The sequence below is a fragment of the Marmota flaviventris genome, chromosome 16 (genome assembly GCF_047511675.1).
Source record: "Marmota flaviventris isolate mMarFla1 chromosome 16, mMarFla1.hap1, whole genome shotgun sequence".
Taxonomy (NCBI): domain Eukaryota; kingdom Metazoa; phylum Chordata; class Mammalia; order Rodentia; family Sciuridae; genus Marmota; species Marmota flaviventris.
Window position 1 is genome coordinate 50,461,601 of NC_092513.1, and position 14,454 is coordinate 50,476,054.

The 14,454-nt window shown below is 43.1% G+C and overlaps 1 protein-coding gene across 1 annotated transcript; it reads left to right on the forward strand.

Annotated features, from left to right (window-relative positions):
- Positions 1-5,379: 5,379 nt before the first annotated feature.
- Tyms (thymidylate synthetase) lies at positions 5,380-14,392 on the forward strand. Its single transcript, XM_027942932.3, has 7 exons — positions 5,380-5,698; positions 7,596-7,669; positions 8,953-9,127; positions 10,999-11,100; positions 11,840-12,015; positions 12,394-12,465; positions 13,833-14,392. Exons 1-7 carry the CDS (start codon positions 5,494-5,496, stop codon positions 13,968-13,970), a joined length of 942 nt encoding a protein of 313 aa, XP_027798733.1. The 5' UTR covers positions 5,380-5,493; the 3' UTR covers positions 13,971-14,392.
- The last annotated feature ends 62 nt before the right edge of the window (positions 14,393-14,454 follow it).

A 14,454-nucleotide genomic window follows, 5' to 3' on the forward strand; every position in this document is an offset into this window, starting at 1 on the left:
TGAATAATGCTGCTTTGAACATGGGTGCACAGCAGTTTCATTTTCATATTAAAACAACATTTTTTTTCACAAAACTGCATATATTTTATGGCTGACACTTACCTAACCTCAAAATATGGACCCTGGGACAACACAATAATATGGCATCTATTATTACTGGTATTTATGACTAAGGATAGCACTGGGAATATATAGAGAGTCAGTCTTTCAAATTATTATTATTTTTTACTATTCTTTTTAGTGTAGGTGGACACAATACCTTTATTTTATTTGTTTTTATTTTTATGTGGTGCTGGGGATTGAGCCCAGTGCCTCACATATGCTAGGCAAGCTCTCTACCACTGAGCCACAACCCCAGCCCCTCAATTTATTTATTTATTTTAATGATTAAAGAAAATACTCTAAACCTTCACAATCTTGATGCAGAAAGGCCTGACAGAGAGAGTCCAGAGGCAGCCAATGGAATATAACCAACTGAAGAAGATAAAGCTTTTCTTAAATTGCAACCAAAGGCCATAAAAAGACATAAACAAATGACAAAATCCTGGATTCCATGGTGAGCGGTAAATCTAAAAAAAATAAGTAAATAGAGCCTATCCAACTACACATTTCATATATTTGTTAGAGATGCTGCCAAAAAAGAAATTGTAAAGGGAAGCGGTTTTCTCTTGGGTGAGCTAGCCAAAGCTTGTAGGGTGGAAAGAGAAAGAAGAGGGGGAGGTCAGGTTCAGGACAGCCAAGTGATAGGACTGCGGGCAGGCTGACCTGGCTTCCCATCTTGGCTGCTCTAGTGTGAGCCCTAGGACTTGGGGCACTACCCTTAACCTTGCTAGACCTCACTGTTGTCATCTATAAAATGATAAAAATAGGTTTCTGCTTTATAGTGTTGTCATGAGAACTACATTAAATAATCCTTAATGTGGGGTTCATGATAAGCATCAATAAGTGGTAGCCATAACCAAAAGTATTATCAGGTGCCTGATTTGATTGTTGAGACTCCAATGTGTGAGTTTCCTGCTGTCCTTTACCTAATTTTACCAATATTTTTGAGGGTTTGTTGTGTTAAAAAAAAAAAGTGGGGAGGCTTATTCTAGATTAATAATCTTCAAGTATATTTGCTCTCTCCTATTCCCTTACAGGAAACTGAAAAATAAGATACAGATCCTGTGATAGCAAATGCTAGGTATCAAATGTTCATTCTGGATTGATTTATCATTGTGATTATCATTTGGACATAACTGATCAAAATAACGTAAATACACTTTACATCGCTATGATTATTAAACACATTAGTAAAAAGTAAAAATTTTGCCAGCTACAGTGGTACAGGCCTGTAATTTCAGCAGCTCAGGAGGCTGAGGCAGGAGGATTGCAAGTTCAAAGCCAGGCTCAGCAACTTAGCGAAGCCCTAAGCAACTTGGCAAGACCCTGTCTCAAAATGAGAAATTAAAGGGGTAGGGATGGACTGAGATTGTGGTTCAGTGGCAGAGTGCTTGCCTAGCATGTGTGAGGCCCTGGTTTGAGTCTCAGCACCACATATAAATAAATAAAAGTTCCATTTACAACTAAAATAAATAAATAAATAAATAAAAATATATATATATTGTATATATATATGACTGTATGACCAATGTGATTCTGCAACCTGTACACTCAGAATAATGAGAAATTATACCCCATTTGATTCAAATGTATGATATGTCAAGATCATTGTACTGTCATGTATAACTAATTAAAACAAATTTTAAAAAAAGGGCTGGGGAGGTGACTCAATGGTACAATGCCCCTAAGTTCAATCCTGGGTATGTCCTCCCAAATTAAAATTTTAACAGAAAAATCTCCTTTTTTGTTTGTTTGTTTGTTTGTTTGTTTTGGTATTGAGGAATGAATCCAGGCATGCTTAATCACTGAGCCACATCCCCATCTCTTTAAAAAAATTTTTTTTTTTTAAATTTTGATACAGGGTCTCGCTAAGTTGCTTAGGGCCTGGCTAAATTGCTGAAACTGGCTTTGAACTCTGAATCCTCTTGCTTCAGCCTCCCAAATCACTGGGATTATTGGTGTGGGCCACGACACCCAGCTAACAGAAAATCTCTTAATGAGAAGGAAGAACTTTTTTTTTTATCCTCCAACAAGTTCCTGTATCCATTAATAATTATAATTTCTTCCTAAGATGACAGGATTCAATATGGAAAAAAAGAGACAAGGCTCAGCATCAATATGAACTCTATTTTTGGCTTTAGATGCAAGCACTGCAGCTGCCAAGGTTCAGTTAATCTCCTCAGTGAGGTCTTGCCTGGTGAGCAGCTTACCCCACCTGATCACCCTCTGACCTTTTATCTGGACATCACCTTAACCCCTGTTACTAATTACAGGGTTGGGGATGGAACTCTGGGCCTCATATATGCTAGGCAAGCACTCTACCTCTGAGCACTCCCAGTCCATCTCTGGGTCCTCTGGGATTGTTTGTCTCCCCTAGAATATCAGTTCTATGAAGAGGGACCTTGCCTGTCTTGCTCCTTATTGAAACGTGGAAGGTACTGTGATAGAAATGTTTGCTGAATGTATGAATGCTGTTAGTCTGAGGATCATCTAGCCAACATTTATAGAGCAGCCAGTTCAAAAGGACTCTTTCCCCTATTATTATCAGACCTAGGTTCTCCAAGGAGGCCATGACAGAGAAATCTCCATGTGGGTAGGGGAGCCCACTCTTGTGTCTTGAGATTCACATTGTAATTCAGCTGCTATTTGGCTAGAATAATTAGACCAGGTTCATAATAACATAAGGAAAATGAACACATAGGTAACATGCAACTGGATACCCTCGGCCTGGGTTGCTGCCAGTGGTTGGAAATATGCGAAGATATTTTTTTCCAAAGAGTTTTAATATTTTTTTTAGTTGTCAATGGACCTTTATTTTATTGATTGATATGTGGTGCTGAGAATTGAACCTAGTGCCTCACACATGCAAGGTAAGTGCTCTGCCACTGAGCCACAACCCCCAGCCCAAGGATATATATATATATATATATATATATATATATATATATATATATATATATATATTTTAATTGGGGGAAACACTTGCATTTGGCTGGTTTTCTGCAGGAATGCTAGCACACTGCAATGTGCAGGACAGTTCCATCCAAGACACAGACACGGTCCTTTTGAGAAATTATGCAACTCTAAGCTCACCCAGCACTTGCCTCTACTCAGCAAATTGGCTCCATATACCCTGTCTAAACTTTTTTTTTTTTTTTTGGTACCAGGGATTGAACCACTGAGCCACATCCCCAGCCTTTTTAAAAAATATTTTATTAAAGACAGGGTCTCGCTGAGTTGCTTAGGGCCTTGCTAAATTGCTGAGGCTAGGTTTAAACTCATGATCCTCCTGCCTCAGCCTCCCAAGTCCCTGGGATTACAAGTGTGCCCCACTGCACCCAGCTTTTAAGCTTGGTTTTTCTTACCACCTATCTCTTTCTAAACAACCATCAGAAAGAATGTCCACCTTGCCTCAGTCTACCCCACCCCTGGACCCTACTCAAACAGTACAACACAACACATGGCAAGACTTAATGCCAATATCCCCAAATATGGCCCCTTGGCATACTGTATATCTTAAGCTACAGGAAATCTGAGAAAACTGCACAAGATCACTCACTGTCCTCCCACCTTTCTTCCCTGAGGCAATCTGTAAAGAATTCTCTGACCTAACTTCCTGAAAAATAGGTCATAAGGCCCTCATTTCAGTGGGGTCCTGCCTTGTAATCAGAAGCAAAAAGAATTTTGTCCTCTGATTATACTCTGTACAATTATACATTAAAATCAATTTTTCCTGGGTATTTGGGTCTTCATTTCTGAAGTCTCCTGTATCATACAACCTGTAGTCAATTTTTTTTTCTTATTAATCTGTCTTTGCTATAAGAGTGTCAGACATGATCTTGAGATAAGTTAGGAAAAGATATTACTTTTTCTCTTCTATATACAGGTGGTCTATCTTCCCAAAGGAGATACAGATTGCTTTTAAAAAATTAATATTACACTGGTGTGAAGGTGGGTTGAAGCAGTAGGGAGAAGGGAAGAATCTAGGTTGATCCAGGATAGGCCAATGTAGTATGATGATATATTAAGTAGATTTAAAGTATCTGCTATCCTATAACCAAATGCATATTAGTTATTGTGACCTCTGGGAGCATTCATTCATCCTATACTTTCGCAAAAAGCTACCAGAATCTTGCTGTGTGAGTCATCTTTTCCTATCTGTGGCAAAACGTTTGTTTTCAGAGGTTGGTCAATGGTTAGTTGATCCAGTTGCCTTGGGGCCCATACCTGTAGCATGGTATGGTCATCATGGGTTGGACCTCTCAGATTCCTACTGGAAGAGCTATTCATCTCACAGCAGCCAGGAAGCAGAGAGAGAGGGAGAGATATGCAGCTGATGCCACACTATCCTCTTTTAAGAGAATTGCCCCAAATGACCTAACTTCTTTTCATTAGACCTCCACTTCCTAAAGCCTTCACAACCTCCCATTATGGGCTGGCAACCAAACTATTTAGCTAGTTTCATACATGAGCCTTTGGGGGCTACTTATCCAAAGCATGGTACTTGCAAAAACTATGAACATGAGATAACCAGAATAAAACCATGGACTTGGGTGGGGAGTGTAATTCAGTGGTAGTGCCCAGGTAATGCCACCTCCAAGGTTTAATATATTTCAGCCGAGCCCACATTCTCTTTCTTCTGACAATAACACACTTTATTGAGCACTCACTATGTATTCAATAAATGGATACCTAAGACTTATGTACAACATATGTATTCGGACATTTTAAACTTATCAAATAGTTCCTACTCACTAGCATTTACATTATTAAACTTTCACTAAAATTGAAAAATGTGTTAAATTGAAAAGCCTCTGGCCATCATTAATCAAGTTAAAAAAAACACACACACACAAAAGCTGCATTATTCAACTTGCTCCAGCTGCTAACCTTCAGTGAGGATGGGGAAAAAATAGAAACACGAATCACTTGTTAGCATGACCCCTTAGTTGTAGGAAACATCTCAACAATTTTTTGTTGTTGTTGTTTTTCCTTTTCTTTCTTTTCCTTTAAGAGGGTATGAACAAGTGGGGATTGTCCCAGGATCTCCCGGCTTCATAGAATGGCAGAGGATTGGAAAACTTTCCAAGAGGCTCTCGCCAATGCACCAAGATGCAGGATTTGGGAGTTCTCTCGGGTTTTAACCGTCGAGATGGGATAAATTCGAGCGGACTGGCGTACTGTTTATCTTAAACTGCAACGTTTCCCCTGGGCGGGCCCCGCCGCGGCCCGAGGGTGCTCGGCGGGGACCGGTTGGCTCTGGCGGACCCACCGCTTTCCAGCAGGAAGAGGCGGAGCGCGAGGGCGGCGTTGGGGGGAAAAGTGCGCGCAGAAAGGGCTCTGTTTTGGCGCCCACGTTTCCCGCCGCAGTCCGCGTCTCCAGCCTTCACCATGCCTGCCGCCGGCTCTGAGTTGCAATGCACGCTGTCGCAGCCAGCCGCACAGGAGCTGGGCGCAGAGCAGCCGCCGCAGCACGGGGAGCTGCAGTACCTGGGGCAGATCAAGCACATCCTGCGCTGCGGCTTCAGGAAGGAGGACCGCACCGGCACCGGCACCCTGTCGGTTTTTGGCATGCAGGCACGCTACAGCCTGAGAGGTGACCGCGGCTGGGCCCACTCTGGGAGGGAGGAAGGGCGCCCGCAGGCTCCGCGCTGCGGCTGCTGGGAGCGCTCGGGAGACGACGGGAGCGCAGGCTACAGGGAGGCAGGGGAAGCCTCGGTGTCCTGGCTTTGCAGACCTTGAAACAGGCTCTGATTAGAGAAATGATGCACATAGGGTCACACAGATGGGACTGGCAGAGCTGAAAGGTGAACCAGATCCTAATGGCTCCGCGGCTTAGCCTACCTCGCCTCCTGCTGGCATGGTGCCGCAGTGCTCGCCCCGTGCTACGCAGTGAGAGATCTGCCTGGGCACGTCCTGGCTTTGCCCCTCCTCTTTTCTCCCCGGTTGGTTGTTCCGCTTTGCAAAAGTTGAAAAGAGGAGGGAAAATGATAGGGGCGGAGCGGCGAAGGCGGAAGAGAACCGAGGAGCTGGCGGGAACTTGTTCCTGTCCGTTTCGCACCAACCCGCTTTCCTCTTAAACCTGCCAAGAAACGGAGAGTCCGCAGAGGTCTTACTCCACCCTCCCAGGATGGCTCCAGGGAAGAAGTGCGCTTACGGGTTGTTTGCATCAGGCTTTCTGGAGACTAAGGACTGGGTCGGGGAGGGCACAGAACGTTAGGCAGCAGATGCGGCTCTTTAACGTCTGACAGCAGGTGATCCTGGATTGAGCATCCGTTGTGCGGGACAGGGGACTCCTCCAAGGTGTTTAAGCCAGACGGTAACATTGACTTCCACAATAAAGAAAGAGCATCCTTGACCCAGGCGTGCGGAGTGGTTTTGAGAGGCGAGACTCTTCATTGTAGTTAGGAGGAAAACCCTCGCACCCTACATCCATTCAGACACTGCACACTACCAGCAGCCAAGGCAGATATGCCCAGGACGGCTTAGGGGTTTCCTCTGAGCAGAGCAATTCACCTTTTTAAGACAGGATCTTATTAGGTTGCCAAAGCTGATGGTTTCCCACCAACCAGCTTTCCTTTTGCAAGAACTTTCAATCCTCCTCCCTCAGCTTTCCCAGTCTCAGGGATTTCAAGGCCAGCCCCACCACACCCAGCCATAGACTTGTTTAAATTCACTTCCTCTGCTTAGACCTTGGACAAGTGACTTTGCCTCTCTCGTCTTCAGTCCCAAATGTTAAAAGATTGAGAAAATAATGCTCAGTAGGGAGTACTGATAAAAAAAGAAGGTGCTTGAAAAAAAAAATCCCTGTTTCATGAATATCAACTATGCAAACAGTAATGTGGCCTCGATTAGTGCTGCATTTGGGAATAAACGTTTACACTTTATTTCTCTTGCTTGTTGCCTCCCTCCCATTGGTGCCTGTAAAATGAAGATCATAAAGATTCCTCAAGGAGGTTTGATCTAAGGATCAACTAGGAGCATGCATAAAAGTGAACAGTTGCTGGCTTTGGTACACTAAAATAATTGATGTTGATTTGCTTTACAAATATTGAAAAACTATTCTGAAGTTTTCACCAGTGTGACATCTGTTCCCCTGCACTGAGTTAAGTTTACTCTTGACAGTAGTGGAATTGCTTGTGTCCTGGGAAACATTTTGAGTGTTGCCTTCACACCTGTGTGACAGGATTCACAAGGTCTGGGTAGTGGGTGATAGCTCTTTCCCTTTTCCACAGGGGCATCCTCCATGTCTTTGTGTGGAACTGCTGTGTCCAGTAGTCGCCAGGGCTCAGGAGGGGCTGTGCCTGTGTGACTTGTGTCACTGATTTGCCTTGCAGCCTGGAGCTCCTCCCTGATCCCAGGAGTTGCTGTTTTCTGGATGTTCCTAAGGTCACTCTAGGGATTTATGTCCCGGGACAGTTTTCCTCCACAGGGAAGTTTGAAGATGTGTTCTCTGTTCCCAAGTTCACACTGTATGGCAAACTGTTTTTCAGATGAATTTCCTCTGCTGACAACCAAACGTGTGTTCTGGAAGGGTGTTTTGGAGGAGTTGCTGTGGTTTATCAAGGTAAAGAAGCTGCTTCTGCTGAAAGTTGACAAAGTTGACGGTCTGTTTTCAACATAGAGAGGGTTTTTAAGAGTCCGATCATGTAATTCCTCGGCCCACAGCCCTTAGACATTATCCCTAGTAGTTCTCATTTTACTCAGTAAAAAGCAGAGTCCTTATCAGAGCGCCTTCCAGCTCTGGGAAATCTGCATCTCTGTACCATCCATCCTAACCCTCTTATCTTTGAGCACACTAGGACATTCCCACAGAGGCCTCTGGCACTTGCCTTCCCACTCTCTAGAACCTTCTCCTCCACCCCCATGGAGTGTGACTCCCTCACCTCCTTAAGTCTTTGCTCAGTGAGTCTCAGCCTCCCAGTCAAAGTCTATAATTCTCCCCTGCCTCCTGTATTTTTCTCCAGAGGGAAACACCTGATGTGTAATGCCACATTCTTTCCTCTCCAGTCTGCCCCCAGTGTGGGTAGGGGGATGACAGACAAATAAATAAGCTCCACAAGAGCAAAGAATTAGTCTCTTTTTTGCTGTTGTTCCCCCAGGGACTGGAGCATAGACTGCCATATGGTAGGTACTCAACATGTTTTGAATGCTGAAGAGAGCAAAAGGTAGTAGGTAGTTTGGGCAAGAGCTCGAGAGCCATGAGATGGGGGGCAGAGACACCAGGCTCCTCCTTGTATAGTGTCCTGGTCCAGAACCAGTGATGTTCTGTCTAGTACTGGCCAGAACCCTCTGAAGAGATGGGCTTGGTTCTAGGACAAGCTAGACATTGGGATCCCGTCTGTAAAGCTCTTGATGTGGCTTATATGATCTTGGGCCATCCAGGCAGACCTAGAAAGGGTTGACATTTGGCTTCAGTTCAATCTTTCTCAGTTCTATGTTCTTGGGGTGGGTTCTGTGATGGCCTTTTAAATGACAGTGAACCTCTACCTCAAAATGCATCTTCAGAAATCTCAGAAGAGGTTTTTTTTTTTTTGTTTGTTTGTTTGTTTTAACAGTACCAGGAATTTAACTCAGGGGCACTCTACCACTGAACAACACCCCCAGCCCTATAGGAAAAGATTGGAGAGATGGATCCAAAGAAGGGGTCAGACCACCCTATCACCCTCCAAAAGTTAGGACTGGGTCCAGGCTGCTTACAGATAGTTCAGGCTCCATGTGGACAGGGTCAAGTGCCTGCCCTCCAGTGTGTCAGCATGGGCTAGAGGCTGAGCAGTGGGTGACTTTGGGGGCCTCAACCCAGATGACTCAGAATTCACTTGTGTGCCTGTTATACTCTCATCTCTTTAGGGATCCACAAATGCTAAAGAACTATCTTCCAAGGGAGTGAAAATCTGGGATGCCAATGGATCTCGAGGCTTTTTGGATGGCCTGGGATTCTCCACCAGACAAGAAGGGGACCTGGGCCCAGTCTATGGCTTCCAGTGGAGACATTTTGGGGCAGAATACAAAGATATGGATTCAGGTGAGGAGACAGAGCAATTCCTCAGATTTCCCAAATGTTCTTCCTAGCGTGAGTTTGCTCCATTGTTTTGGATAAAGTCTGGGGCATAATGAATCAGCGTCGGGGTCAGGGTGTAGCTCTGTGGTAGAGTGCTTGCCTAGCATGTGTGAGGTCCTGGGTTCTGTCCCAGGAGCTGATGTATAACTTTGACATTTTGAGAGAGAGTGCCCCATGAAGGTCAGATCACACTCTTGGTGATTTGCATTTATGGGGTTCTTATGAATTCTTGGAATTTTCCTTACCTGTGCCATCCTGTGTTGTTTGTTGGCAGATAGCTGCAGGATTGTTGTCCATGTTGGGGAATAGGGTAGGAAGAAAGTTCATCTGTGGGAGCTTATGTTTCTTCAGCTAGAGATTAAACCTCTAGCGTGCAGTAGGTGGTGTTGATGTGATCCAGCATAGCATTAGGGTCCCCCTCCCCCACCTTCTGCTGGAATAGAGGAAGGATGAAACATTTCACTCCAGGATTTCCTGTCCTGTTGGTGGCACCATTTGCTTGAGTCACAGAGCCCAACCCCCTCCCACTCCCGCCTTTGGCTCTTTCTTCCTAGCTCACCTGTTCTTAGGATGGGGGTTGCCAAAGCAAACACCACCTCAGGGTGTGTTTGTGTGTGTGTGCACACATGCAGGAAGTAACAGTTTCCTGGCTGGAGGGATTTGGGCCTGGTGTTAATTCCTCAGTGAAAGACTAAGTCTGCATTTATGTGCAGTCATAAGGCCTTTTTTGATGTTGGCGGTTTCAAGGATTAAAAAAACGCTGTGAGGACTAGGAATGGGTGAATTTGAAGAGGGAAAAGGTAGAATGGTGGTTTGGGTTGTGGGGAAAATGGGAAGTTAGTGTTTGGGTACGCAATTTTAGTTTGGAAAGATGAAAATGTTCTGGAAGTGGATACTGTGTGGTTGTACAATAGGAATTACTTAATGCTGATGAATTGCATACTTAAAAATGGTTACAACAAGGGCTTGTCTAGCATGTGCAAGGCCAGACTTTCTGCAGGTGAATGGTCAGTGGCTTCTTGGTATGTGATTGCTGACCTAGGGCTCCTTCCTGAAGATGTCAGGCTTCTCCCTGGCTATGGGGCTTTACATCCTGCCTGGTGTTGCTTAAGGGGCCAAGTCATAAAAGTATTGACTTAGTTGGATGAGTACAGGCTGCTAAAGTCAGCAGAGGAGTTTGTCATCTTTGATTCTGAGTTTTCATTTTGAAGTAATTAAGATTCACAGGAAATTGGAAAAAAAAATGTAGAGAGAATTCCTCTGTACCCTTCACCCTGTCCCCGCCCATAGTGATAGCTCCTGTTAATACTCTTACTTAAATTAACATTGGTACAATCCAGAGTTATCAGTTAGAGGCCTTTATCCCACAAGATGTGAGAACTATTGGTCTGGAACATTTCCCATCAGTTGGAATTTTAACCAGAGGACAGTCCGAAGCTCTGGGTTTCCATTAACAAATCACTTCTCAGCTTCCAGTTCCATCTCAGAAGGAAAGCAGGGAATCAAACTCCAGAAAACAGGATTGGGAGAAAAGAAAGATGATGTAATCATTATAGAGTTTTCCTATATTTATAGGAAATAACCTGTTTAGCTGCTCAGTCTCAGTATAGTTTTGGGTGGAAATGTGGGTAGGTTAGTGTCCCTTTATAGTTGCTATGACTCCAGAGGACTAGGAACTTAGGACCTTAAACTCAACCCAGAGAGAGATGAGAAATTTGCAGAGTTCTGTCACCATGGGTCAAGAAGGGATATTGAGTGAAGGGTGTTAATAGACAATGGCAGGGCCATCCCATGAAAGGCTGTGATTAATGTGTGTATGTGTCTTAATTCTATAGATTATTCTGGTCAAGGAGTAGATCAACTGCAAAAAGTGATTGACACCATCAAAACCAACCCTGATGACAGAAGGATCATCATGTGTGCCTGGAACCCAAAAGGTGAAACCATTCTGGTCATCCTCTTTTCTGTTAAGTGTATGGTCAGCACAAAGCAAAGCCATGTGACACTGCTGAGGCACCACGGAGAGGTGGGACCCTGGGAGCTCGCCCCAGCCATGGGGTTTGTTGTTAACCTCAGCAAATCACAATTCATTTTCATTCTCGGACCATCAGGTTGAAAGCAGAGCATCTTAATTTGTGCATTTATACTTGTTCTTTTTCCAAAAAGAGTTTTAAATTGCCTATGAAAATACACATAAAATCTTAACGTTTTATTTGGAGCAGATGACATTTCAGATCACCACTACTCCACTATCACTAGTAATTTTACAACACAATTGTTAAAAATAAAGTCTACCCAGAGTGGGATATTTGGATCTATAATGAAGACAGTAGGGTCTGCTGAAGACACCAATATCCTGTGGTCCCTGCAAATGAAGTAACTCATTCCTCCTGTATCTGCAGTTTCGTGCCACAAAAATAGCATAGATCCTTAATTTCAGCTCGAATGGGAGAACATTGCTTCAGCATAGACAAATCTGCACAAATCTTCAGCTTCAGGCCACCGCTGCAGGGGGTAGGACAATGGTCTGATTTTTGTATGATGAAAAGGTCTGGGTTGCAGACTTCCCTAGGGCCTGATGGCTTTTTTCATGATCTCCAATGGTTTACCTTGCTCTTAGCTGTGCTCTTTAAAACCATCCACCCCTCCTTGTTCTCCTCTGTGCTGGTTCCTCAGATCTTCCTCTGATGGCACTGCCTCCATGCCATGCCCTTTGCCAGTTCTACGTGGTGAATGGGGAGCTGTCCTGCCAGCTGTACCAGAGGTCAGGTGACATGGGTCTGGGCGTGCCCTTCAACATCGCCAGCTATGCCCTGCTTACCTACATGATTGCACACATCACGGGCCTGCAGGTGAGCTGCCCTAGGAAAGCGCTCTTACAGCCAGCCTGTTGTACTGAGTTCTTTGATTCTTTAATTTGGAAAAACTAGCAGGAGAGTTCAGTCTCTGATTAGTATTAAAATCTGATATACATAAGACAGACATAAACTGGCTTGCCTCATAAACCTTCATCCGGCTTTCCTGCCTTTGTTGTATATGTAAACTTAAGTTCATGCAGGTTGTCTATAATGTAACTTTCCTAAATTAACTTTCCTCAAAAGCTGTACTGGTTAAATTCTTTATTTTTCTCCAAAGCCTTGGGATAGCTGCATATTCTATAATGTGTTTTTAAGTGATGTGTTTAAAAGGATTGAAACGAAAACATTGATTGTTCTGTGGGATTTATTTAGCCAGGTGACTTTGTACATACTTTGGGAGATGCACATATTTACCTGAATCACATTGAGCCACTGAAAATTCAGGTAAGAATGATATCTAGTATACTTTTCAAAGCTTGATACTCAAAGGTTGATTTGTGGAGCATTCCTATATGACAGGCCCTCTGTGGGATGCCATGCTAGAGTAGAGAGGACATGCTCCAGTGTTTAGGGAAGGGTGTTGGGCAGGTGGGCAGAGATGATGTAATACTTGATGTGATAGGTGCTCTAAGGCATTAAGCACCTGTACCAGAAAGGAAGAGCCACACTCTGGGCAGGGAATTTGGGGCCTTCCTAACTCATTTTTTTAGTTGTAGATGGATCTTTATTTATTAATATGCAGTGCTGAGACTCGAACTCAGTGCTTCACACATGCTAGGCAAGTGTTGTACACTGAGCCACAATCCCAGCTTTCCCAATTCATTGTTACTTGAAGGGGAATTGAAGTGCTTTTTTTGTCTTTATTTTATGCTAAATACAATGCTTGGGTCTGAACTTTCAAAAGCCTAGTCTGTTCAAATCCCTGAGGTTTACTGACCTACAGATGACTTGAAATGGAATAAAAATATGACTGTGCCTTCATGAGCCTCAAGAAAAAAATAATTTTAGAACCAAAAACTTTTACTCTTATCCTATTCTAGATTAGATTGTAAGTTACTCCTTTTTCGGATCTTGGCCTAAATAGAGGGTGACCACAGGTTTATTCAGCTGCTTCTCTCTGCTGTCTGCACTTGTGTTGGACACAGATACAAGAGGTCATGACCTCTGCATCCTCACTGCCACAAGTATTCATACTGGAGTCCGGGCTTACCTTTTTCTGTAACTTGTCAAGAGATACCACCTTTTGTTCCCCTTTCTGCCAGAGACATTTGGGTTAGGGACAATGGAACTCGAGAAACTATACTGCATGTTACTGAGTTATAGATGGAAAAGTAAAATAAAAGACTGTGTCATAGTGTTGATAATTACCATGAATTACCATAACTCACACATGATGGGCTACCAGGCACCTGGTGCTTTGTATCGTTACAAGATACCCTTTACACTTGATCTGTGCAACAGAAACAATTGGGTATGTTGCAGTAGTAGTGTATAACCAGGGTTAGGGCCACCCACAGTATTAGACACCTATAAAATAATACTTTGTTGATTAAAAAAAAAAGAACACAATATTTTAAGTATTTAAAGTATTTATTTATTTTTTTAGTTGTAGTTGGACACAATATCTTTATTTATTTTATGTGGTGCTGAGGATCGAACCCAGGGCCTCGCATGTGTTAGACAAGCGCTCTACCACTGAGCCACAATCCCAGCCCAAATACTGTGTTCTTGTTCCATGAAAAGCCATGGGAAGCAGAATTAAAAGCAGGTTGCACAAATATGGCAAAATAATGATCTGATTTTGTTTTTAGCTTCAGCGAGAACCAAGACCTTTCCCAAAGCTCAAAATCCTTCGAAAGGTTGAGAAAATCGATGACTTCAAAGTTGAAGACTTTCAGATTAAAGGGTACAATCCACATCCAACTATTAAAATGGAAATGGCTGTTTAGAGTGCTTTCAAAGGAGTTGGAAAGGTTTTGTCACTTGTAGAGGTCAGGCTGAATGCCCAGGTGAAAATTGTTTTTTTTTCTAAAGAAAAAGGAACTAGATCAAAAAAATCAGTTACTATTAATTAGCTTTTAAGTATGTTTCCATTGGCAGATATAACTGTGCTGTTTGTTTTAGCAGTCACGTTTTGTTGACTGAAGGAGCACAAAATGCTGAGCAAAGAAAGTGGGAGTTTATATACTTTTAGCAAAAATACATAGCATTTCAGTCTCTTGGCTTCATTAAGACTTGTGAATTTCATTGTTTGTACAAGCTATTTATTCCCTTCAATTTTGAAGTAACCCATCCATCATAATATATGTGCATTATGAATGCTTATTTGTTTTTTATGTTTCTATAATAAAGAACTGCTTGCATTTGTCCATTTTTTTTTTCTTCTGTATTGCCATTTATCTGCTTAGTGCCCGCCTAAAAAAGATTCACCCA

What these genes read in the sequence shown, in the direction of transcription:
- Tyms (XM_027942932.3), top strand. Translation starts at nt 5,494, where the DNA reads ATGCCTGCCGCCGGCTCTGAGTTGCAATGCACGCTGTCGCAGCCAGCC. An exon ending in CACACATCACGGGCCTGCAG is followed by an intron (nt 12,016 to 12,393) that starts GTGAGCTGCCCT and finishes GGATTTATTTAG; the next exon opens with CCAGGTGACTTTGTACATAC. An exon ending in TTGAGCCACTGAAAATTCAG is followed by an intron (nt 12,466 to 13,832) that starts GTAAGAATGATA and finishes TTTTGTTTTTAG; the next exon opens with CTTCAGCGAGAACCAAGACC.